Below are 26,745 nucleotides of genomic sequence, written 5' to 3'. Positions count from 1 at the left end.
GACCTTGAAGGAGCTGGGGGTGGTGACGGCCGACGGAGCTCTGGCGTGGGCTGGTCCATGAGGTCATGAAGAGTTGGAGACGACTGAACGAATGAACAACAACAACAAAATTTTAGAAGTAGTGCTAAATCATCAGTAGGCCAGTTCTAATAATATTTTCTGAAAAATCTTTGGCTAGAATATGAATAATTCTACCAACTCTGTCTGCAGTAACTTGGTGGCTATCATCAGTCTCCATATTCACACAGCCAGTGCAACTTCAAAAATGTAGGCAAACATCTCGGTCCATGTCAGCATGCCCATTGCTGCAATTCCATTGAGCCTCGCAAGCACTAATGACTTGTAAGATTAATGTGTCTTAATTGCCCATTCAAGATCAAGCTACTAAAAAAATTGCATTAGATCAGGAATTATTCACAATCGCACCTCCACTTCTAGTTACTGTGGGGATTGTAACTAAATTCAGAGATTAAAAAGTAACTGGGGTGAGGGACCAGCAGATTACTTTATAATCCTTGCTAATTAAAAAAAATCAGATTGTTGCTTTGACAGTGTGATTCCTGATGCCAGATCATCGTTGTCTGGTGACCTCTTCCTATGCATTTCCTAAATCCAACTGGCACAGAGCACAGTGGATGCACAACTTTTGTTTATCCTTGCTGAAGTTATTTAGTTACATGAAATCTTTCCTATACAGAATAGCAAAGGTGTATTTCACCAATAGATTTGAGTTTTTCTTCACTTTGGGGAGAGCAGGGCAAAGGAAATAATGCTTTGAGCTCTTGATTTTTTTTTCCTTTTTCTGCTCAGCTATGACTTCTTTCTTGGTCTTTGTTGTTCCACTGTGCCCCCTTTGGCACCCCTTCACAATGAGTCCTATTATGTTCTACATTGTACTGATCTTCCTAAGCTTGTTTCTCATTATCCATCTGCGAACTCATTTGGTGTTATAAATATTCTCCCATTCTTCTGTTTAGTATAAGATACACGATGATAGGAAGATGCAGAAAAATATGGAAAATGCATTATGTGAGTGTAAGAACATTTATCATAATGCAAAGTATTCTGTATTAAAATTTGCAAAGTATGGTTTTTTTTTCTATGTTGGCTCTACAAAAGAGACAATTATATCAAATTGATCATCTGTACCTAAGGCATTTCCCTTACTGATAATGCAGGTAAAATACAAATAGATGAAATAAATATTTGAACTCATTTTGGACTGTGTCAACAGTGAATTGCTCAGAAATTAATGTTTTGGTATGGTGATGGACAGAATTTCCAGACTCTTGCAGTAATTGTCCCTTAACCCGAGAAAGGGGTGCCCAGTCAGTGCCCTCTTCCAGTACATCAAGAGGAACGGTCTTTCCAAAAAAGAATGTCCTGATGAAGTTGATTCAGAAGTACCGTACTCACATGAGCCACATTACCAGCCTCATGCTGAAATACACATTGATATTAAGTATTCTTTCCCAGCATGAGGTAATTGTTTGACAATTGGACTACCATTCTACAGATCAGGGAGTTCAGTTTCCCAATCACCTACAAAAACCTACTGAGTGAACCTGGTCAAGTCACACACTCAGATCCAGAAAAACCCATGAAAGGGTAGTCTTAGGACTGCCATAGGTCAGAAACTACTTGAGGGCACATAACAACAATCTCCTCCTTTCTATCCTTTAGCTTTTTTCTATCCCTTACCATTGGTAATAGTATAGATACAAGATATTTATAGTGAAATTGCCATTATTATTTAGAAAAACAATACTGTAATAACAAGCTACCAACATTGTTTGTTATGTGATTCTACTCATTTACTACCTATTTTTTGACAATATAAGAACATATGAGAAAGTTCCGACTTAATATTTAACTCAAATAAGTTAATAATGCCCCATTAAACAGTAGCTTATTGACTGCAACTGTATAGTTATTCCATGATCACTCATTCTGTTTTAGTCTGCTTAATTTTGGCAAGTCCACATCAGTACAATTGGTCTGATGCATCTACATTGCCTCTTCCATTCCTCCCTTTATTCAGTTTATAGCATACTCCTGCTGTATTGGATGGATCAGTCCAAATTTAGTCAAATATTCCCATTGTGTTTATGAAATGGTCCAGTGCTTGACTTATGAAAAACATAATACAGTGGAAAACCAGAGAATGAAGTAATGTACATTTGTAGAAAGAGGGTTATATTGTAAGTAGATGAGATGTTGTTTATGGTTATGCACTGTAGTAATTGCTTTCATTGTGAGCTCCGGTTATTTGGACTAGTGAAAAGAGAGTCTGATCTTCCTGGAATGACTCATGAATAAACTTTGGTGCCTGAAAAGTGAGCACCAGGCAAGAATTGTGATGTATGATACACGTGCACTATTTTCTAAGTTCAGATCTATGAATGTGAATACACATATATCATGAAATACATACACTGTTGATCTAATGATCTTGGATACCTGAAAGGATGAAGTGTTCAGGATGGGACATGGAAGCATATTGAATCTGTATCTTCCCTCAAAAATGTTTCAAGAGATTCCTGCCAGTTGATAGAGGTAGAACAGACTGTAAGTATTCAGGATACAAGCCAGGAGGTTTTGTAGATGCTCAGCTTATTGGGCTTAGACTATCCTGCTGCAAATGATGAAGCAAATGCCTTAAATCTCAAGGTACACTTTCTGCTAATGTTTTGTGTTTGTGCCCTGGTGGTTCAAAAACATTCCTTAAATTTCTCTCTCTGCACTAAGTTCTTCTCCTCCACTTATTACAAAAAATAAGAATAATAAATAAGCCTTCAGAGGTGACATGTCTCAAATGAATTCTCTTTATTTTTCTTCTTGTTTCTTTTTGCAGAACTGAAGACTATATGAAGTTATCCTTAGACTCTTCCTAAGGCTTTTCCTTTGGCATCTTTTAAAGGCTTGAGAAAAAACAAACCCCTAAATCTACCAGATACACTTATTCAACTGAAATATAAGCAACCCCTCAAAGTATGGGACTTTCTCTTTGGCTGAACCTAATTTCCCCCAAAATATAATGCTGTAATGTCAAGACTGGAGAGAATCTATGTGTTTGGGTTTGGAGAACTGTATGGGCTGGAGAAAATAAGAAACTGCATTTTGAGGTAGCCTGTACTTTGATGTGAAAGAAAGATGCTTAAAGTTAAATGTGTTCAAGTTGTCGCGCTAGCTGCTCTACATCCACTGCATCCTCAAAGTAATAATTTCTCTTTAGACAGTATAGACTAAAGCTGACAATTACATCAGATCAATTCAGTGATTCCATCAAACTGTTTGGTCCCCCTCCATCAGTCTGCCTTGGACCAAAACATTTCTTGATAGGTTTCAAGATGATATGTTGCAATTTGAAGCATTGTAGGTGCTTCCTTCAGTTGTAGGTGGAGATTTGATGGTAAGATATAGACTCTAGTGTAGCCACTCCTCCATTGTAGCCATTTGATGAGAAGCGGTCCTCTATCTTACGTAGTGGGAAGTCCTAAGAACCAAGAAGGATTTACTGTACAGGTCTACCCAGAAGTAAGTCCCATTGAATCCAGTGGGGTTTACTATCAGATAAAGGGAACAGGAGTGCAATATTACTCTAATTGTTTATTATTAGTTTTTTTCATGAAACCTATAGCTTCATTAATTAATGCCCAATAGCTAGTGAATTTGGCCCTTGCTTCTGATCCCAAGTAGGGAGTTTGAAAAAGTAAACTTTATGAGTACTTTCCCTCAAGTTGCGATTTGATATACATTTCCTATCTTCAAATATATTGTTGATATGGTATGCTTTTGTTTTAAAAAATATTGCTTCCCTTTCCACAATAGATCAATTAATGTACTGAATTGCTACAGTATACTGTAATGTACATAAAATCTGGTCTGCAGGGGTATATTAGTGACTTTACTGAAACAATAATTCCAGTAAAAAAAAAAAACCTGTTGATTGATAAGCCTTTTCTTCCATGAGTATTGAGGCCACTTTCCATTTGTAGAATTACCACTCTGAGTTGTAATTTTCCAATATCTTACCACATTTTGAAGACAGATTAAGTCTTGTCTAACACTTCATAATATATCAAAGTCAAGCTGCTTTTAAAAATGAAAAGTTAATTCTTTGGGAATACTTGAAATTATTTACTCAATCATCCTTTGGAGTGGCCAGGTTTGGGAAATGTTTTCCTGTAGCATAATGTTTTTTAAAGGGCTTATTTAAGAAACAGCAGGAAGCTTTAGTTTTTTTTAAAAAAGGAAAACATTTTTGTTCCTGTTTTCACTAGCATAATAAGAGTTTGCAATTGATTTTTGTTTATATAAGGATACTCTGCTTTGAGATACTTGTTAGCACGCACTCTGCCTCCAGTTAAATTTTCTGACTTATTCAGTGTTCCAGGCACCATTAACTATGCAAAGATTGCCTTATATACAATATAATGCTTCAATATACAGCAATACATATATTGTACCAGGAATATGACTAGTGGCTGTGAGCAAAGATATCTCCTCAATAATGGCAAAATGGCTGTCTTGGGTATTTTCTACCTTTTTTTCTAAATGTGAAAGTGACTCTTATACACAGGACTGTAATTTCTAGTGGCTTGAAATGTATATTGCCATTACTACTCAGTCCAATAAACCTTTAGTTTATATGAACTGGTTGTTGTGTTCCTTAATGTGGATGGCTCATACTCTTCTGTTCTCAGCTACTGTGTTTCAAAGATTACACCAAAAGAAAAAATACTTTATATTTCAGTGTGAGAAACAATGCCATATTTTTCTCGAACCAAGATTAGTAGTTGGAATAAAAAAATCAATCAGAGGAAGATTTTAAACAGAAAGTCAAACACTATGTGACACAATTTTTGTTCCTGAGTTATAAATGTTATTTCCTAATTGATTCTGTCACAAAAACATGGAAAAAGTTTATTCAACTGCAAAAACTTTGTTTCTGCGGAAATTCCTGCAGCACATCTTGCTACAGTTTTTCAATGAATATTTAAAAGTCTCAACCAATTCAACATAGCTTGTAGCAGCCACAAAAATGAAGTTTCAGGAGTATACTACTTTCAAAGTAAGTATCGCACAATTAAACAGGAAATGCAAGTTTCAAACCAGGAACAGAAACATTTTCAAATTTTGTTACATAGTGTGTTTTCAGTTGGATTAGCCACAAACTAAACATGCTCAGATGCATCATTTTCACAACTCTTTTCACCCTTCCTTTCATGCTGTTGTGAGGTAGAGCTCAATTGGAGTGTAGCAGTATAAATGGGATCTGGACCAGTGGAAGGTTTGATGCTAGAACAAACAGACCCACTGAAGATCATAAGCATGCAGAAGCTAAGGAATAAGTTCACATCAAGTTGGACCAAGACAGCTAAAGACTATAAAACCAAGTTCAGACCATAGCAAGCAGGTGCGCATTGCAGGCTGCACCTAGATGGCCATTTTGACCAAGGACAGCATTAAACTAGAAATAGGTTTTAGCTTTTTTGAACCAGTAAGGACATGCGCAGTGTAAATTGCAGGCTGATTCTGCACACTAAGTGCAGAATTTGAAATCACAGTTTGTTACAAAATAAAATAGTTACTGCTTCCTGCAACTAACATCTAAGGTATAACTAGATTATAATTACAATTTAAATGACATCTAAAAATACATTTTGCTTTCAAATACTATAAATACAGTGCCTCCTATTTCTGTTCAAGCTAATTTTACCCTCCTAAAATGGACACTGAGGTAGGTGGAATAGTTTCAAGCACGTAGATATTCTTTTGGCATTGTAGTAGTGGTGCCTGATCAATTTTTCAGAGGATTCCTCCTACAGAACTACTGTTAATATTTGAAGGGCTGCCACTGCATGAGAATGACGAGCCACACAATCACTGCCTGACTAGGTCAGACGACAGCTATTGTTTGGCAAGACAAAGTGAGCCACATAATTAGTCCTACACATGGGAGTATTCCAAAATTCACTTCTAGACTTGGATACCCAGAAACTGTGGCCTGCTGAGGCTGGTATTCTGGTCATTTTGAAACTTGCCTTACATACATGTAAATGGGCTGGCTTTGAAAACTTTTGAAACGTCATTTGTTTCAAAACACTGCTGTCAGACATTTCATTAAAGGGAATATGAGATTTCTACATGACAGTAATGCTGGAGCATTCTGTAATATTGTTACAGTTCCACAGATACACTAGCCCAAACCATCCTACTACTCATACAAATCCCAAGGAGTATCTGCCTGTCAGAACTGGCAATGCTGGGCAAGATGGACCACTGGGTTGTTGTAGGTTTCTTCGGGCTATATGCCCATGGTCTAGAGCAGGGGTCCTCAAACTTTTTAAACGGGGGACCGGATTACTGTCCCCCAGACCATTGGAGGGCCAGACTATAGTTAAAAAAAAAAAAGATGACCAAATTCCTATGCACACTGCACATGTCCTATTTTGCTACTGTTATTAATTGTAATGTAAATATCTGATATGCATGATGTATTTTTATTGTTAAAATCTGAACATAAAGCATTGTTTTAGCATTTCTGGAGATAAAATAGTTCCAATTAAAATGAGGAAAGCATTCTATTTTCTGTCTTTTTGAAAGTGGTTTTTGGAATACGTAAGCATGAGTCCCCTTTCAGGGGGAGAAGGGCAGGGTATAAATATAGGAAATAAATCTATATAAATAAAAATGTAATGTTCGTTTGTGGGATTAACAGAACTCAAAAACCACTGGACACCTAACAACCCAATGTATGTCCTTCACTAAAAAAAAATTGATTTTGTCATTTGGAAGTTGTATTTGCTGGGATTTATAGTTTACCTATAATCAAAGAACATTCTGAACCCCATCAACGATGGAATTGAACCAAACTTGACATAGAGTTCTCCCATTACCAACAGAAAATACTGGAAGGGTTTGGTGGGCAGTGTCCTTTGGTTTTAGAGTTGTAGTTCACCTATATCCAGAGATCACTGTGGACTCAAACAACGATGGATCTGGACCAAACTTGGCACTGATACTCAATATGCCCAAATGTGAACACTGGTGGTGTTTGGGGGTTGTATTTGCTGGGATTTATAGTTCACCTGTAATCAAAGAGCATTCTAAACTCCACCAATGATGGAATTGAACCAGTCTTGGTACACAGAACACCCATGAACAACAGAAAATACTGGAAGGGTTTGGTGGGCATTGACCTTGAGTTTTGGAGTTGTAGTTCACCTGCCTCCATAAATCACTGTGGATTCAATGATAGATCTGGACAAAACTTGGCACGTATATTCCATATGCCCAAATGTGAACACTGGTGGAGTATGGGGGAAATAGAATCTTGACATTTGCGAGTTGTACTTGCTGGGATTTGTAGTTCACCTACAATCACAGAGCATTCTGAACCCCATCAACAATAGAATTGGGCCAAACCTTTCCAGAGCAGCGCTGCGGGGACTCCAGCAGCCGCTGCTGGTCCAGATAAGTGCTGGAGGGAGAAGCCTGTGGAGGGAGAAGCGCTCTCTGCTCTCCCGCGGAGAACAGAGAGCGAAGCAGAGCGGACACCATTCCTCTGTAACAGACGATCCCTGGTGGCAAGGAAGGCGTCCGCAAATGGTGGAGGCAGCGCCAGGTGGGCGTGGCCAAGCGATGTTGGCTTCCCTGGCCCAGAAGGCTGGCCACGCCCACCTGGTGCCACCTCCACCATTTGCGGACGCCTTCCTCGTCACCAGGGATTTTCTGTTACAGAGGAATGCCGTCCGCTCTGCTTCGCTCTCTGTTCTCCGCAGGAGAGCAGAGAGCGCTTCTCCCTCCACAGGCTTCTCCATCCTGTGTGGAGGGAGAAGCCTGTGGAGGGAGAAGTGAAGCAGAGCAGATGCCATTGGCGGCGGCGAGGGGCTTTGGACAGGCCACGCAGCGAGGGGCTTTGGACAGGCCAAGACAGGCCGCGCGGGCCGGATAAAGTCCCTTGGCGGGCCGCATGCGGCCCGCGGGTCATAGTTTGGGGACCCCTGGTCTAGAGGCAAGATGGACCACTGGTCTGACTCAGAGTAAAACCCTGTTTCATTTCTGGATGCTGGTCTATTTCTGTGTGCAATCTAAAATGCTGGATGTGACCTCTAAAGCCCTGACGTCTTGAGATACGACCTGAAGAACTGCCCTCTCTAGTACAGTTGTATAAGGTGTAAATTAAACTGCAATCTTAAATAGATTTCCTGAAAATGAACACCCATTAAACACCATGGAACTCTCCTCTGAATAGACAGGATTACACTGCACCTGTTTTAGAGAAATCACGAAGCAGGCTTTTGACTTACAACAGTTCATGTCACAATGGGCTTTAAAAGACTATCAGTCCTTGAAAGAAGAGATCTTTTCCCTTTTGCACCGGCACGTCCCCACTTTGCCTCTGAGCTTAAAGCATGTCTTTTGTTCATGGTTTGGGCATTTAATCTTAGCTATTAAAATCTACATAACGATTTGTTTTCAGTTTTTCATACTGAAATATTTTCTATTTTCAATTCTAAAATATTCCTTTCTTTTCCATAAATAATGATATCCACATTTCAGCTAAAATCAATTGATAAGACCTGTTCATCACCAGAGAGATCCTTAGAAATGTACATTCGGAAACCACTTCAGATGTCCATGTGTCTTTGAAAAAAAAATAATTTTGTTCCAAATTTAGGTAGTTCAGAGGTACATTCATACACAAAGGGTTTTCTTGGCAAGATTTGTCAGAAGAGTTCCTTTGTCTCCCCTTGAGGCTGTGAGACTGTGACTTGTGTAAGGTCACTCAGTGTGTTTCTGTGGTCAAATAGAGAATTGGAATGCTGTTCTCTAGAGACATAGTCCAATCCTCAAACCCCTAAGCCACACTGCTGGAACATTGCAGTGACCAGCATCCCAAAGCACTGGCTATAGTAGCTAAAGCAGATCAGAACCATAGTACAAGCTCATAACAATATGTACTGCTGAACTGAATCTTATGATTCATTAAAACAGATGGGAATGTTTTATAGCTTAACTACCATAATACCATGATGTCTGGAGACCACACTTACAACTTTATCATATGAGGTTGGGAAATTGCAATTACAGCAGGATAATAGTGTCAGTAGCTGGCATTTATCACTTGACATTGTGTTTTCTGTTGTGTTTTGCATTTAAATCTGTGGACTACACCATCCTATGGAGGGGAAACACCTCTTCATGGATCTGGTCAGCGGAGTGGGTTTTCTATTGCCTTATTGCACTGTCCCAAAGGCTTGGTTCCACAGCCAGGTTTTTACCATCTTTCTGAAGGACAGGGGGGAGGGGACTGATCTAATCTCACTAGGAAGGGAGTTCCATAGCCAGGGGGCAATCACTAAGAAGGCCCTCTCTCTTGTCCCCACCAAACACATGGTGGCAGGACTGAGAGCAGGGCCTCCCCAGAAGATCTTAGTCTTCGCGATCCCAAGGGAAGGGAGAAGGATGCTTAGGAAGGTTAGCGCTGATTTTGTTCCCCAAACACCCAAACCACCCCTCCTTAATCCAACACTTTTTTCCTTTGGGCTTTGCACTCCCCTGCCGCCCAGTCGGCTGTAGGGATGCCCCAGCAGAGTGGGGAGTATTCAAATACGTGGATAAGTGAAGAAGGGATCCATGTCTGCTTCTCCAGCTTAAAAAAAAAGGGGGGGGGGAATAAGAAGAAAGGATCAGGACTCCAACTCCCAGAAGCCTTAGCCAGCTTGTACAATGGTCAGGTATTCTAGTAATTGAAGTCTAAAACACCTGGAGAGCTACAGGGTATGTAGAACTGGTTTAGAGCATGAACAGGGCACCCACTGATATTCTGGTGCTTATTGTTGTACTTTGGTGCTCTTTGGCAGAGAAGTCTAAAGACTGCAAAACGACAACTCCCAGAATTCCATAGTATTGAACCATGGCAGTTAGTGGTGCTAAGATGCATTCACTCTACAGTGTAGATGCACCCAGAGATACTCCTTTCTTATCGTCTTGATTACACTTGTTTTTTAAGATCTCCATATTGGGGGACATAAGAATATTTCACTCGTCTCAAACCAGGCAACGTCTCCAGTTTGTGACGTTAAAAAAAAAATACTACATCATGAAATTCATGGAACTCTCCCACCTAATACACATGAAGTGGCTCCTATGAGCAACAAGCCATCCAAATGAAAGAAAAGCCTGAGAAGACTATGGAAGCCATGCCATTTTTTAAATAATGAAATGTGCATACTCAAAAACAAAGATTCCAAACACTCCAAGCCAAATGTGTATACAGTTTTCTATTTTTCATGTTGGGGAAGGAGTTCACTCCAATGTTCAACCTTTTTGTTTTCCTCAGATGAGAAGTATCTCATGGGTCTATATTTCAGTATCACACACACAGCTGCACAAGACAAAAGCATTTAAGAATGGTTTTGCCAAACTCCATTAATCCTGTTTGGAGGAACTCTTGACTTATGTGTCAATGACATCTCCATTTTCCATTCTGTTACTTTTCTTCTCTTCTTGACAGGGTTAAAAGGGAACAGCTGACTGCCATCTTCAGCCTCCTAAAGGAAAAACCAGACACATTTGGAGAGATGTCTGAAACTGATATGAAAGATCAACTCAGGCTGTATGATATATAGGCTGTAAGTTACTAAGATTGACTATCATTGTTTTTATCCTTCAGTATACTGGAGATAGCAGGACAATAGACTTGATACCTAAAATAACTTTTTGTATTTTAGTCTATGAGGATACTTAATGGAAACTGATTTTCCTTGAAGTAGAAAAATATTAGTTTTTTTCTTAAAAGTGATTACATTTTGTGGCCTAAAGAATATTTATGACAGAGCACACCAATAACATTATGTTGAGATTGAAAAGTGGTAAATGTAATGGTGCAGATATTTCTTTGATGGACACGGCAAATATTAAAAAGTGTGTATGTCATAATGCAATAGAAACATAGTTCTGCAAAATCATTTTTGTGCCAGGAAATTTGATAAAATGTATGCATCAGAAACATGTTGTTGAGAACCAAATAAATATCAACTTAAAATCAATATTTGGCATCCCACTTATTTTACAAGAAATTGGTTTTCTTGTTCACATTGAACATCACATCTAAAATCATTTACAGGAAATGAGAAAGAAGAATGAAATACCAGAAGTTACCTAGGTCTAATTATGTTTGGGTGGACGCTGAGGAAGACCTAATTTTTTAAAAAAAATCAAGCAGCAAGTGCTAAATTTAAACAAAATACTGGGTTGTATTATCTAGTACAAGTGCATAAACTGCTGAAGGAATGTCAATTTATGTTTTCATTTAAGAAGTTTGATTTTTTTATTGGTTTGCAGTATTTTCCTAAATTTCTTCATGGTCTCTGTTTAATACACACTAGGACTCCTGATCATGTGACACTAATTGTGTGCATTTGAACCTTGTGGGACAACAGGGCTCAGTTTTTGCTTTCATGCTATTTTGTGGAGGACAAACTGGATAAAAAGGGGGGAAATAAATTCTCTGTTTAAAGAAAAATAACATTTTGTGCCTTTTTTATTAACTTGCTTCTTGGTAAAATGAGCAAAAATTGGAGAACATCCAATAAAATCCAGAAAAGAAAGAAGAAACACATCTCAAGATGCTGAAAGATATTTATTGTCTATAAAGGCCAACACATTTCAACCTGTAGATAATGTAAGAGACTACAACACAGAGATACATACATAACAAAATATCATTTTCTATGCTGTGTAAAGGTAAAGTAAAGGTAAAGGTTTCCCCTGACATTAAGTCTAGTTGTGTCTGACTCTGGGGGTGGTGTTCATCTCCATTTCTAAGCTGAAGAGCTGGCATTGTCCGTAGACACCTCCAGAGTCATATGGCTGGCATGACTGCATGGAGTGCAGTTACCTCTCCAACAAGGTGGTACCTATTGATCTACTCACATTTGCATGATTTCGAACTGCCAGGTTGGCAGAAGTTGTGCCTAACAGCGGAAGTTCACCCCGCTCCCTGGATTCAAACCACCAACCTTTCAGTCAGCAAGTTCAGCAGCTCAGGAGTTCAACCCTCTGCACCACCAGGGGGCACTGCATACTGGCTATAATCTGTGCATAACGATCTAAGATTGGACTGCAGAAATGTCTGATCAGGAAGGCAAAAGTCTTAATTGGTTTGCTTATGTGCAATTTGAGAATGGATTTATGTAATCAATATAAAAGATAACAAAATGAGTTTAATTTAAAAGTTGTGTAGAAATTATTATCATATAATTTAAAAGTATACAAATGTATTTTGAAATTTGAGGCAGAAGGCCAATATGTAAGAGTGCATGATAAGGTGAGTCCAAAATTTGGGGCATAATGTTCATATTGATGTATGGGGAAAATGTGATTTGAAGATACAAAGCTTACTTTAAAAGAAAGCCTATATAAGATGATGTATATGTTGTACATAATTGCAAACAAGCTGCTGAAAACATCTCAGAATCTTTTACTTTTAAACTAGTGAAGATAAGGAAGGATATTTTTATGTGCCATGGACAAAAATTATTAAGAATTATATGTTAATTTTTCAAACAATTAAAGATAGATTTTGCAACATTTCCAGAAATGTTTTTGTTGGGCTTTATGAATTGGCTTGCAAATATGGATCACTTCTTCAATACATGTCAACACTAGCAAGAAGATTCTTTTCACAAACTTGGAAAACAGACCCGAGAACTGATAGTAGAAGAATAATTTAAGATTTGTTACTGCTGAGTTAGCCCAAAAAGTCAAATTAATGTAGATTCTGAAGGATAGAATAATGGAAGATTGTTTTGAGCAGTGACAAGTCTAATAATGTAATAATCTGTTTTATAATTATCAGTCATTATCAGTCATTAGTAGGACTATTTAACTGGCTCTCTAATGGTTAAGTAAAATCTCTTTTCATTACATTTGTCCTTCCTGTTTCTGTTGATTTTATTAATGTATATAATTTTGATTATGAATACAATTGCTAGTCTTTAAAAGATTTAAATAAATAATACAAAAGAAGAAAAAGCCAATAAGAAGAGCCTAGTACCATTAGCTGGCAAATGAAAGCATAAAATGAAACCTATTAGACCTAAATATCCTAAAGGCACCAGCTCCCATCTGATATTGAAAGCTAAGCAAGCTCTGTATTGATTGGTGTTTGGATGGGAGACTGCCAATAGCCATCAGTGGGAGAAACAGGGAGGCTTCCTTGCCTAAGAAACCCTCATGTTTATGGGCAATTGGGGTGCACATTCAGTCACACAACTTGATATCCTGCCTTCTCTGGTTTTAAAATGGTTTCCGAATTATTATACTGTATATGGTATATTAATGTCTCCTGTGATTACAGCCTGGGGGGTATGTATGGCCTCCCCAAAATCTATTTTGTCTTGATAAACGTCATCTTCCAGTAATTTAAGACATCTACCTACTTTTCTTGCTGGCCACAATACATAATACTGTAAAATCTCACTTATTCAACATAAATGGGTCTGCAGAACTGTAGTGCAGGCATGGGCAAACTTTGGCTCTCCGGGTGTTTTGAACTTCAACTTCCACAATTCCTAACAGCCGGTAGGAATGCCCATTCATCATCCATGACATGCAAATTGGGAGAGTGAACTGGGAATGTGGCTCAGGCGTCCTTGTAATGTGCAGCCAGGTGTGTTTTGTGCAGACAAAAGCTTAAAAGCATAGTTTGCAATATGGGCTTTAATAATAAAATAATAATAAAACTTTATTTCCAGACTGCCCTCTCTCCCCAGAAAGACTCAAAGTGGTTTACATTCAATGCCTTAAAATAGGTACAGACACATCAAAATAATACAAAATAAGCTTAACAACAGAAAACTTACAACAAAGGAATTAAGTATAATCTATATCTATATATGTCTATGTATATAATAAAAGTCAGTGTTTGTATGCGGAGGAAGGATGGGAGGTGTATGTGGCAGTGTTCTGATTGGCTGCCACTGTGGTACTATTTGCATATGGTCTACCTACTTTTCTTGCTGGCCAAAATACATCTATATATATATATAAATAAAAATGTAATGTTCATTTGTGATACCATCAAAACTCAGAAACCACTGGGGCAATTGACACCAAATTTGGACACTATGTCCCTAACAACCCAATGTATGTTCTCCACTCAAAAAAAAAACAACAAAAAAAACAAAAAGCAGAAAGGACTTCTAAACTGCATGTCCACAAAGGGGAAACTGCATGCCTACAGAGACCCATGGCAACGCGCCCCCCCCCCCCCTCCTCATGGGGAAACAGCCGGCCGTTAAAGCCAGGTGCACGTGCATGGCCACACACACACACACACAAGTGAGTGGAGTGGAGGTGCGCCACATGCAGCCCCTTCTCTTTCCCTCCTATGTCAGGAGAGCAGTCTCCTCCTCCTCCTCCTTTCCCTGTTGGGAAAGCAGCAGCAATGGCAGCAGCAACTGAACATCCACGCAAGGAAGAAGGGGAGGAGGAGGGGGGGGAGAGGAGGGGGCAAGGAAGGTCCACAGTGCTTGAATGAAGGACCTTCCTTCTCTCCCTCCCTTCCCTCCTTTCCTTCCTTTCTTTCCTTTTCTTCCTTCTTTCCCTCCTTCCTGTCCCTCCTTCCTTTCCTTCTTTTCCTTCCTCCTTCCCTTTCCTCCTTCTTTCCCTTGCTTCATTTCCTTCCCTCCCTCCTTTCTTCCCCTCCTCCCTTCCTCCTTCCTTCCTTCTCCTTCCTCCCTCCCTTCCTTTTTCCTTCCTTCCTGTCCCTCCTTCCTTTCCTTCTTTTCCTCCCTCCCTTTCCTCCTTTCCCTTTCTTCATTTCCTTCCCCTTCATTTCCTTCCCTCCCTCCTTTCTTCATCCCCCTCCTTCCTCCCTGTCCCTCCTTTCTTTCCTTCCCTTCTTTCCCTCCCTCCCTTCCTTTTTCCTTCCTTCCTGTCCCTCCTTCCTTCTTCCTTTCCTTTTTTCCTCCCTCCCTCCTTTCTTCACCCCCTCCTTTCTTCCCCTCCTTCTCCCTCCCTCCCTGTCCCTCCTTTTTTTCCCTTCCTTCCCTTCTTTCCCCCCTCCCTTTTTCCTTCCTTCCTGTCCTTCTTTCCTTTCCTTCTTTTCCTCCCTCCCCCCTTTCATCCTTCTTTCCCTTTCTTCATTTCCTTCCCTCACTCCTTTCTTCATCCCCCTCCTTTCTTTCCCTCCTCCCTCCCTCCCTCCCTTCCTGTCTCTCCTTTCTTTTCCTTCCTTCCTGTCCCTCCTTCCTTCCTTCTTCCTTTCCTTCTTTCTAAGAGATAAATACAATATTAAATGGAAGGGACAGTCAAGAAGTAACGAGAGGAGGGGAAAAGGGAAGGAAGGAAGGAGAGAAGCAGGGAAGGAAAGAAAGATAGGGAAGCAAGAAAGGAGAGAAGGAAATAAAAAAGTGAAAGGAAAAAGAGAGGGAAGGAAGGAGAGAAGGAACAAAAGATAGGGAAGGAAGGATGTAACCAAAGAGCAAAGAAAGGGAGGAAAGAAACAGGTAGAGATGGAAGAAAGATGAGAGATAGGGGGGAAAGGAAAGGAAGGAAAGAGGGAAAGAAGGAGAGAAAGAGGGAGGGAAGGTTGGCCACAGCAACGCGTGGCGGGTACAGCTAGTAATACTGTAAAATCTCACTTCACCTACAATCAAAGAGCATTCTGAACCCCACCAACGATAGAATTGGACGTAACTTTCCAACAGAACAGAAATGACCAACAGAAAATACTGTGTTTTCCGATGTTCTTTGGCAACCCCCTGACACCCTCTCCCGCCCCCCTCCCAGGTTGAGAAACGCTGATCTAGAACCGGCATGGGCGTAAGCGGTTAAGCGGCTGAGGAGGGAAAGGAAAGGTCCTGAGGCTGCTCGGAATTGTGGGAGTTGAAGTCCAAAGCACCTGCAGGGCCCAAGTTTGCTCATACCTGCTCTAGGGCAACCCAAAAACTTCCTGGGTGCTCACATGACCCCAATATAACCCGGATGAGGAGTTCCCGCTACGGCGGCCGAGAAGGCTCAATTGTCCTCAGCGCGTATTCTAACCCTGTCCCCAAGCGCTCTCGTATAGCGGGATCCTCGCGAGGGAGGCGGGTCTCCAAGGCGACGCTGCTCCCTTCGGCCAAGGGGCTTCGGAAAGTCCCGCCAAAGAAGGGAAAGCTTTGCGGCGGGAAAACGCCCCTTCCTTCGCTGCCTCTGTCTCTCTAGGCCCGTCGTTCCCAGCTCCCAGAAGCCCCCGCCTGTGAGGTATCCTGGGAGAGGAGCCCAGGCCAAAGGGGGTGTGCGGAGGGGCGCCTCGGCCTCCATCTGTTCCAGCGCCAAGGGAAACAAAGCCAGAGAAGCACTGCAAGCAGGCAGGCAGGCCGGGCTCCCTCCGTTTTGGCTTCCTAAACAAACGCCTTGGGGGATTGGGGGCCCTCCCAGTGGCCCTCTTGTGTGTGGGCAGGATTCCCCGGCCGCTCTGCGCCACTCCAGGGCCTCTTTCCCGCCATGGCAGCCGTCGGAGGACGCGAGAGCCCCAAGCCGCCGGACCCTCCCGGCGAGGCCCCCAAGCCGGCCTTTCTGAAAGCCCTGGAGGCGGTTGTCGCCGCCGGGAAGCGAGGCTTGCTCGGCCCCGCAGCCCTGGCCGCCGCGGCAAAGGTCCCGGAACTGAGCCCCCGCCACAGCAGGAGCGGCAGCGAGGAAGGCAACAACCCAGAGGGCTCTCAGGAAGGCCCAGGTCCCGGCTCATTGAAAGTGGAGAGGAAGAAGAAGAAGAAACAATTCAAGGCTGCAATGGCTATGTATGTCAAAGGTAAGTCGCTGCCTCTAAGGCCCCTTCCACACAGATAATGGACATGAACACCACATTACCTGCTTTGAATTGGAATATATGGTCGTGTGGACTCAGACAGGTATTACCCACACATAAAGCCCAGTCGTGTCCGACTCTGTGTGATGGTGCTCATCGCCATTTCTAAGCCGAATAACCGGTGTTGTCTGTAGATACCTCTAAGGTCATGTGGCCGGCATGACTGCATGGAGCGCTGTCACCTTCCCGATGTAGCAGTACCCATTGATCTACTCGCATTTGCATGTTTTCAAACTGCTGGGTTGGCAGAAACTGGGCCTAACAGCAAGAGCTCACTCCACTCCCTGGATTCGAACCGCCAACCTTTCAATCAGCAGCTCAGCGGTTTAACCCACAGTGCCATCAGGGGCTCAGATAACCCAGTCCAAAGCAGACATTGTGGGATTTTCTACCTTGGTATTCTGGGTTGTATGGCAGTGTGGAAGGGCCCTGTGACTCAAGCAGAAGTCTCTCCTGTTTTTTATTTTGCATCAGCCTTGAATCCAGGGAGCCCTCCATATGCAGTGGGTTAAATCGCTGAGCTGCTGAACTTGCTGACCAAAAGGTGGCATGCCTAATTCAGGGAGTGGCATGAGCTTGCGCTGTTAGCCCCAGCTTCTGCCAGTCTAGCAGTTCAAAAACATGCAAATGTGAGTAGATCAATAGGTACCGCTCCAGCAGGAAGGTAACGATGCTCCATGCATGGCCTTGGAGGTGTCTACAGACAACACTGGCTCTTCGGCTTAGAATGGAAATGAGCACCACCCCCCAGAGTTGGACATGACTAGACTTAATGTCAGGGGAAAACTTTTAACTCAAACCTCTAGGGGCCTATCCACACAGCCCTATATCTTAGAGGATCAAGGCAGAAAATCTCACAATATCAGCTTTGAACTGGGTTATCTGAGTCCACACTCAGATAATGTGGGATTTTCTGCCTTGATATTCTGGGATATAGGGCTGTGTGGAATGGGAAAGGAAAGGTGTTTTGGATGTCAACTTCCACCATTTCTAATAGGCTGTCAAGAATTGTAGGAGTTGAAGACCAAAACACCTGGAGGGAAGGCCAAAGTTTACCCATCCTTGACCTAAATAGAAAAACAAGAGGGGCACCTCCCAGTCCACAGCTATCAAAGATAAAGGTAAAGGTTTTCCCCCAACATTTAAGTCCAGTCATGTCTGACTCTGGGGGTTGGTGCTCATCTCCATTTCTAAGCCAAAGAGCCGACATTGTCCGTAGACACCTCCAAGGTCTACGGATGTTACCTTCCCGCCGGAGCGGCACCCATTGATCTACTCACATTTGTATGTTTTTGAACTGCTGGTGGGCAGAAGCTGGAACTAACGCCACTCCCCTTATTCGAACCTGCGGCTTTCGGTCAGCAAGTTCAGCAGCTCAGCGCTTTAACCCACTGCGCCACTGAGGGCTATCTAGTGCCACTTATTTAGCAACCCTACCAATTGTATATTTTAACTTCAATTACTTACTTACTTTAATTTACTTACTTTACTTACTTACTTACTTTACTTCAATACAATGAAAGAATGTGAATGTTTTTTCATTTGCTAAGTAAACACTTCGCCTTTGCACCTCGCAGCAAATTTATTTATTTATTGTGTCAGTACCAAATTGAGAATACAGTTATAATGTGTAGAAAAACCACAAAGTTTTTAAATTGGCATTAAAAACTTTGACCAGAAGCTGGCCACTTCAAGCGCCTCTGGTGTCACTGTAAAAATGTCCTTCATTGTGCATGGGGCAGGGCTCAGGCTGCATTGTAGTAAGTGGTAGCGGTTTGCTCTTCTCCACACTCACATTGTCGTGGACTCCACTTTGTAGCCCCATTTTTGAAAATTCGCTCTGCATCTCATGATGCTAGAGCGCAGTCTGTTCAGCGCCTTCCAAGTCACCCAGAGTTTCTCATCTAGTATCAGCCACTGATTGAGGTTCCGGGTTATAACCTGCCACTTTTGGACTCTCGCTTGCTGAAGTGTTCCTGCGAATATCTCTGTAAATCTTAGGACTCACAGCAAATAAAACTGAAATATAATGAATTACCATGTTATAGCAGGAAATAGAAAATATATATTCTCAATTTCCATATGTTTATCTTTATATATAAAATCTCGGCCTGTGTATGTTTGTGCTCACAAAACTCAAAAAGTAGTTGGTTGATTGACTTGACATTTTGACACAACGTTGCATTCGAATACATACATGTATTTAGAGTAAAACTAGCAGTCCAGGAATAGACAAAGTGGAATCTGTATGCCTAACGCAAGCTCTCACAGGTTACCTTTCATATTACTTCAGAAGTATAAGAAATGAAAATTGAGCATGAGCAACCAATCACTACACAGATTTCCTTTTACCTCATCAGTAGATGACATAACAATTAAACACAGCGCAGCTTTCCTTTTACCTCAGCAGTATAAGAAATATCAACGAATCACAGAGCAGCTGACATTTCACCTCAGCAGTGTTAGAAATGAAAGCTGTGCTGTGATTGGCTGCTGTTGGCATATCACTCATTCCGACCTACATGGTGTTCAAGTACTGACAACTTCAATTTCCAATACACCTTGCATTCGCTATGAGTATCAATAAAACACAGGGAAAATCTTTGCAAATTCGCAATTTGAATTTAGAAAACTATTGCTTCTCTCATGGTTACTTATATGTCGCATGCTCCAGAGTCGGTAAACTATCAGATATTTATGTTTCTGCAGAAAACAGATAAACCAAAAATGTAGTTAATCCACTAGCTTTACAAAAAAAAATCATTTCTGTAAAAAAAACCAACTCTTTATCTTTCCTTGCCTTTTATTCCACATTGACACAGTAACACAAAGCAGGGTATTTAATTGAATGATGTGTTTTCTCAGTGAATCTATGTTTGCAACAATAGTTTTATTTATTATCTCATTCATTTCTTGTTAGACTGAGCCAAAGCAAAGTGTGGTTGGGTTTAGCAAGTATCAATATAAATAGGTAATACACACAAACCATGCAAAGAATGAGTGTGGCCAATAAAAACAACTGCAGCTCTTTCTTCCCATACTTAAAACATTTACTCATCCTTCACATGAGTCTGTCAAAAAGAAGGGACAGTATGATGCATACTGCAGAACAAATACAAATCTATTGGGTCAGTTTGCCATAAATAGAATATTGCTTTTCTGAATCCCCAATAGGAGAAAGACATAAGAGTAGACAACAGCAACAAGTAAAGGATCCCTGGGAAATCGGGAATGAAAATCCTTAGGAAGTTGTTTGCTCAATTTCATACAGCCATGTAGGGTCTATAGAGTTGTGCAAATGAATGTAAAGGTGCGACTGATTCATATACTCCCAAATAAAAAGAGTGCTGCAGGTTTTCACACCAGATATTCCAGATTCTGGAATAACACCCATGTCCCACAAATTGTTGTTGAGAGGCCTTTTCCTCATTTGAGCCAGGATCAGTGTACTATTACAGTCCAAAAATGCAAATATGGGGCTGAGGATAAGTAACCTGATTCTTAAAAGTAGATACTGACTTCCGGAAACAACAGCAAACATGTTCTTTTGAGATTTTGTTGATCAAAATTGTTCCAGGTTTATGTTTTAATTCCAGCTGTGAAAAACTTATATAATGATGATAAGTATATATAGATTTTGAACGGAAGGTGTTGGACTAATGTTGTATTTTGCTTTTCAGGTTCTCAAAAGGAAATCTGGATATGTGGCAATTCTGTGGTCTTGGCATCAGAGAAAAGAGCTGAGAACAATTTACATGGATTGCAGTTGGGCATCCCAGTTTCAAAGGCTTATGTGTATTGGCATGGGAGATTTGCAATGAAATGGGAGGATCTCTTGCTAGTTTTAAATTACCTTTACCACAAGCGTTGTTCTCCTTCCATTCTAATAATTCATCTTGGGGAAGATGATCTGTTGTCCAATGACAACTTGTCGCTTCTTATGTCCATGAAAAATGACCTAGACATCCTCAGAAAAGCATTCCCAGACACTGTTATAATTTTGTCTTCACTACTGCCAATATGCAGTTCCAAGACTCTTGAAAAATCTGAACACGTGGAAAAAGTTGTGAAAGACATTAACACAAGAATGGCTGACTATTGTAATAAAATCAAGGTGCACTTTATGTCACATAGCTCTATTACTTCTGATAAAACTCACTTGTTCTCGCCCAATTTTTCTACACTGTCGGATGCCGGAGCCAATCTCTTCATAGCAGATGTACAGGCAGTCTTGCGTTTCTATAAACTATTTGCGTAGTTTTGAACAAGGTGTTGAAAAGACAGGCTAATAGTTCTGTTGTTGCCCAAGTAAAGTTAGAGGTGGGATGTCTATTTCATAGAAAGGCTGCACTGTATTTTACATATACGGTTGATAGGTGCACTCCTATAACCATTTTCTTGAATGAATCCTGTGATAGACAAATGAAAGAAACTGGTCCATTCCGAAGAATTTAAATGTATGCTCTAAGACTGAATGAAACTTGAGAAGGTATTTGTAACACAAGATGGTGTAATGATAATAAATATAGTTGTCTATAGAAATTGGACTCAGTAACTGCTTTCTGCTTAGTTTGTCTGGTAGACTTTAAAGGAGGATCAACTCCATGGTGTTTGACTAGTGATTATTAGGATCTCTACAAGATATGTAGAGCCTTGGTTGCCTTAGTAGATAATCTACACTGGGAGCTGTACAGGGTGTGTGTGCCCTTGTTGGTTCTGCTGGACCTCTCAGCAGCCTTTGATACTGTTGCCCACGGTATCTTTCTGGAACGCCTTGCAGATGTGGGACTTGGAGGTACTGTTTTGCAGTGGGTCCAGTCCTTTCTTGAGGACCATTCCCAGAAGGTGTTGCCAATCTAATGGCGGACACCTGCTCGACCTCACAATCATTGACTTGTGGAGCCCCACAGGGCCCAGTATTGTCCTCTATGTTGCTTAACATTTACATGAAGCCACTGGGAGAGATTATCTAGAGTTTTGGAGTGAGATGTCATTTGTACGCAGATGATGTTCAGCTCTTATCACTCCTTTCCATCTGTTACTAAGAAGGCTGTTCAGGTCCTGAACTGGTGCTTGACAGCTGTGATGGTCTGGATAAGGGTGAACAAATTGAAATTGAATCCAGACAAGACAGAAGTTCTCCTGGTCAGTTGCAAGGCTGAACAGAGCATAGGGTTACAGCCTGTGCTGGATGGGGGCCACACTTCCCCAGAAGACACAGGTTCACAGCTTGGGAGTGATCCTAGACTAATAGCTGAGCCTGGAACTCCAGGTCTCGGTGGTAGCTAGGGGAGCTTTTGCACAATTAAAACTTATGTGCCAGTTGTACCTGTACCTTAGGAAGTCAGACTTCCCAAGGTCCACACTCTCATTACATCCCAAATAGACTATTGCAACAAACTACGTGGGGTTGCCTTTGAAGACTGTTCGGAAGCTCCAACTAGTCCAGTGGACGGCAGCCAGGTTGCCCACCGGAGCAACATACAGAGAGCATACAACCCCTCTGCTACGCCAGCTCCACTGGTTGCCAATCTGTTACCGAACACAATTCAAAGTGCTGTCTTTAGCCTATAAAGCCATGAACTGTTCTGGCCCAGCTTACCTGTCTGAATGTATCTCCTGCTATGAACCATTGCGAAGTCTAAGATTGGCGGGAGAGGCCCTTCTCTCAGTTCCCCATCCTCACAAGTGAGACTGGTGGAGATGAGAGACAGGACCTTATCAGTGGTGGCCCCTCGCCTGTTGAACTCTCTACCCAATGACATTAGATTGGCCCCTTCCCTCTTATTCTTTAGAATGAAACTCAAAACCTGGTTATGGGACCAAGTGTTTGAACAGTAGAGGCAGCAGTTTAGAATGAGACCCAATTTGTGTGAATGACAATGGACTGACCTGGACTATGATTTCAAACTTGTGTGATTTAAACAATGTTTTAGTAATTTTATGTTTTAATTGCCTTTATCATTTATTACTGTTGTTGGCATTGAATGAATTGTGAAGCCGCCCTGAGTCTCCCTCCGGGGATGAGAAGAACAGGATACAAATATGTGAAATAAATAAATACATGGAATACTTTTTTTTTCACTTTTGAGCATATTGTGTGTGAAACTGTTAAGACTGAAAACATGGATGGACATCTCACCCTAAAATATTTAGCAATTTGTTTAGCAATGTCTGTGTTCATTACTGTATCAAAAAATTGTTTGATAATCCTGAAGTTATCCAAGCTAGAAGGAAAAAATGGGTTCCTGCTTGGGTACCTTAAAATGTTATTTATTTTTTTAAATTGAAGTTTAATTAAACTATTGCAGTGAAATTGTAATAAAATGTTGGCTTTCTGTTAATTGTTGTCATCGCAGTAATCCCTCCATGTCAAATTGTTTCCTACAGCTAAGTAGGAAACAATTTGAGTTAAGTAAGAAATGCTGGAAGAAACATTAACAACCTTAGATATGCAGATGGCACCACTTTGATGGCTGAAAGCGAGGAGCTGAGGAGCCTTCTAATCAAGGTGAAAGAAGAGCGCAAAAGCTGGGTTGCAGCTAAACATAAAAAAACCAAGATTATGGCAACAAGAATGATTGGCAACCAGGGAATAGAGGGAGAAAACATGGAGGCAGTGACAGACTTTGTATTTCTAGGTGCAAAGATTACTGTAGACTGAAGCCAGGAAATCAGGAGACGCTTACTTCTTGGGAGCAGAGCAATGTCCAATCTTGATAGGTGAGATATGCTCAGAATTGTATCTGGAGAACTGGACATATTTTTTCTGTTTGCAGAATGGGATATTAGATGCTAGAATCTTGTTGGTAACACATGCTCACAAAACCTGGGTTAGGCTCACATGTGTACTTTTTTCACTGTTGTGTAAGACACTTTCTCTAACAGTTTTCCCCTTTACAATTGCACATGATATGTTTTTCTACCCATACAGGGAAATTATATATCTTTGGCAGCAATAAAAGCCATGGAGCAATAAAGGCCAGACCATCATTTTGCTTGCCCGTTCCATCCCATATCTTTCAGCTATGTATAAGTGGACTGTTTGAGGTTGTGTTTTGTAAGTACTGTCATGTTTGCCACTCTTATAGATTACCTTTATTTCAAGTAATTGCCCCTTTCCTCAATTACTTATGTCATAATAATTTTATTTATTTATTTATTTAAAATGGGAAAACATGAACCCTTAGAAGTAGTAAATCTTTCCTTGAGGAAGGGTATACTCCTACTTGATCTAAAAGGATCAGTAACCTAGAAATTTGCTCTTAAATACAACAAATGTTTAATACATCTCTCAGGAAGAGGAACTTTTCATCCTTTTTAAAAGAAGCAGTAGTTAGATCATTGCTGAAAAAGCCTTCCTGGGATCCCCTAGACATTAATAATTACAGACCAGTGTCTAACCTTCCTTTTTTGGGGCAAGGTGATTGATAAGGCAGTTGTCCTTCAACTCCAAGCAGTCTTGGATGATACACACTTCCTTGACCCATGTCAAACTGGCTTCAGAGCAAGAGTTGAGACTGTGATGATCGCCTTAATGGATGATCACCACACTGGCATGGTGTGTGTGTCTCCGTTGATGCTTCTATACCTCTCGGTAGCCTTTGATACAATTGAGCAGGGTATCCTTCTGGAACACCTGGGAGGGTTCGGCATTGGAGGCACTGTGCTGCAGTGGTTCCAGTCGTACCACTTTGGCAGAGTTTCCAGATGGTGGCACTTGGGGATAGCTGCTCCTCAGAAAAGGAGCTGTTATGTGGCATCCCACAAGGGGCCATTATATCCTTAGTGCTTTTTAAACATTTACATGAAACCTTTGGGAGAGGTCATCTGTAGGCTGATCTCAAATTGATGTTTTAATGCTATGTTTTTAATGGGTTTGGTTTTAACGTTTTTGTTTTTGTTTATTTACCGATGTAGTAATATATGGCATTAAACTGTTGCCTTTGTAAGGTCAGGATATAAATGTGATATATAAATAAATAAATAAATAAATAAATAAATAGGCATAGGGCATAGTGTTATGAGTACTTTGATGACAACCAAATATATTTCTCTGTGTCTTCAAAAACAATTTTAGCTAAGAATTGCTTTCCCCTCTGAATAAATGTTTGGAGGAGGTAATGGGCTAGATGAGGAAAAAACAAACAAATTGAAACTGAATCCAGACAAGGCAGATGTTCTTGTCATTAAGGGTTCTAACCTGGGAATAGAGGTTGTCAACTAGTTCTGGATAGGGTTACGCTCCCCCTGAAAGTTTGAATCCTCAGCCTAGGAGTGCTCCTGGAGCTGTCTCCTCAAATGTCAGCACAGGTAGATGTGACAGTGTTTACTACCAGCTTCGGCTGATATGCCAGCTGTGCCCTTCCTAGATTTGGAGGACCTAAATATGGTATTGCACTCACTGGTAACCTCAAGGTTGGACTTCTGCAATGCACTTCACATTGGGCTGCCCTTGTATCAAGTTCAGAAACTCCAGTAGGTTCAAAATACAGCAGGTTACAGGAACATCAAGGGATGAGTATATTACACCTATCCTAAAATCACTCCATTGGCTACCAATTAATTTCCAGAAAAAGGATAATGTGTTGTTTTGACCTTTAAAACCCTACATGGTTTGGGTACACCGAACACTTAGGTCCTCTGGGGTTGTTTACTCCAAGCAGCCAGAACCTGACTGGCGACCATCACCTAGAGGACTGTTTCATCGGCTGCCCAAAGACTGGAACAACCTACTGAATGAGCTCCGAAAGTTAAATGAGCTGTCAGAATTTAAAAATCATCTAGAGACCTATATCTTCTGGCAAGTCTACCCAGGCATCTTTAATCATGGACTTAAACATGTGGCCTATATTTTGGTCTTTGTTCTGTGTATTTTAATATGTATTTTGTAAAAATCGGTTTTCATATGTATCTTTTATAGAAATACATTTTAATATGTGTATTTATAGAATTTTTTCAATGTTTATATGTTTTGATAATTATGTAACCTGCCACTAGGAGAGGCGGATAATAAATACAATTTATAATTATAATTATAAATAATTATTCTTATTATTGTTAAAAAAGAATGACTTTCCGTGGTTTTTCCTTGATCAGTCACTGAGCCACCTGCTTTGAACCCTAACCTAAAATGTTCTGGGAAATCTTAGGGCTCCAGTGGCAACCTGACACTTTTTGAAGATTATGGGAAAACAACCTTGGACTGAAGAATGTAGAGATTTATATAAGCCAGGTTCCTGTATTATAATGTCCTCTATCTTCTTTAAACACCCATTTCACTGACTCTAGCTGAATCCAGGATGTCCTGTTTAGTTATCTGGGCCCAGCGTGATCACAAATTGGCAAGCTCATTAGAGAAGCTGGAAAGAAATATAGAGCTAAATTAGCTGTAGCACATGCCTCGAAACAGAGCTGGGATTCTAACTGTAATTGCAGTTGCTTGGCATTCATGCTTGCATGCCTCTGGGAGCCGTAATGAAAGATTAAAACAATGCCATTGTTGCCACAAATGGCCATGTGCCCTAAATGGTTTGCCAAAACAGAAAGCTGGAGTGGAAGGCATAATGAACTCCATGTGCGTGACACATGCTCACACATACTTAGTAGTAGAGAACGGATTCTCATTATCATGGAAAGTAAGCATTGTATGAAGTTGGTCTGTAACTTGAGTTCTCAGCTAATCTGCATAAATCCATTGCTATCATTTTATTCAATGTATCTACTAAGTGTTGTCATACCACACTATGATGCCATCATAGAGATGAATTAGTTTCACTTTTGCCTCACTCTAATGTCAAGGTGTTGTGGTTTTCCGGGTATTGTTGGAAATGTGTTTTTCCCATGCTGGAAATAGTCCATTTGTGACCTCTTTCCCC

The 26,745-nt window shown here is 40.8% G+C and overlaps 2 protein-coding genes across 4 annotated transcripts in view; both read left to right on the top strand.

The window, feature by feature from the left end:
- The window catches only part of MXRA7 (matrix remodeling associated 7), a 76,130-nt gene extending 65,070 nt beyond the window's left edge, over positions 1-11,060 (top strand). For 2 of the 3 annotated variants that reach the window (XM_060764597.2, XM_060764598.2), the window contains one exon: positions 2,855-4,656. In XM_060764597.2, the coding sequence (XP_060620580.2) occupies positions 2,855-2,894 (40 nt within the window). In that variant the 3' untranslated portion in view covers positions 2,895-4,656. Of the gene's footprint in view, positions 1-2,854; positions 4,657-10,525 lie in introns of those variants that run through there. The other variant, XM_060764596.2, reaches the window with a different exon arrangement.
- A 4,733-nt stretch (positions 11,061-15,793) lies between these two features.
- On the top strand, positions 15,794-21,409 carry LOC132768575 (uncharacterized). The gene is made up of 2 exons (XM_060764601.2): positions 15,794-16,810; positions 20,548-21,409. Exons 1-2 carry the CDS (start codon positions 16,507-16,509, stop codon positions 21,123-21,125), a joined length of 882 nt encoding a protein of 293 aa, XP_060620584.2. The 5' UTR covers positions 15,794-16,506; the 3' UTR covers positions 21,126-21,409.
- Positions 21,410-26,745: the final 5,336 nt, after the last annotated feature.

Source organism: Anolis sagrei, chromosome 2 (genome assembly GCF_037176765.1).
Source record: "Anolis sagrei isolate rAnoSag1 chromosome 2, rAnoSag1.mat, whole genome shotgun sequence".
NCBI lineage: Eukaryota > Metazoa > Chordata > Lepidosauria > Squamata > Dactyloidae > Anolis > Anolis sagrei.
The sequence above is the reverse complement of the archived record's forward strand: the minus strand, read 5'-3'. Positions and strand labels throughout refer to the sequence as shown.

Coding starts and splice junctions, on each gene's coding strand:
- LOC132768575 (XM_060764601.2), top strand. CDS start 16,507: ATGGCAGCCGTCGGAGGACGCGAGAGCCCCAAGCCGCCGGACCCTCCC. Junction 16,811..20,547: donor AATGGCTATGTATGTCAAAG/GTAAGTCGCTGC, acceptor TTTGCTTTTCAG/GTTCTCAAAAGGAAATCTGG.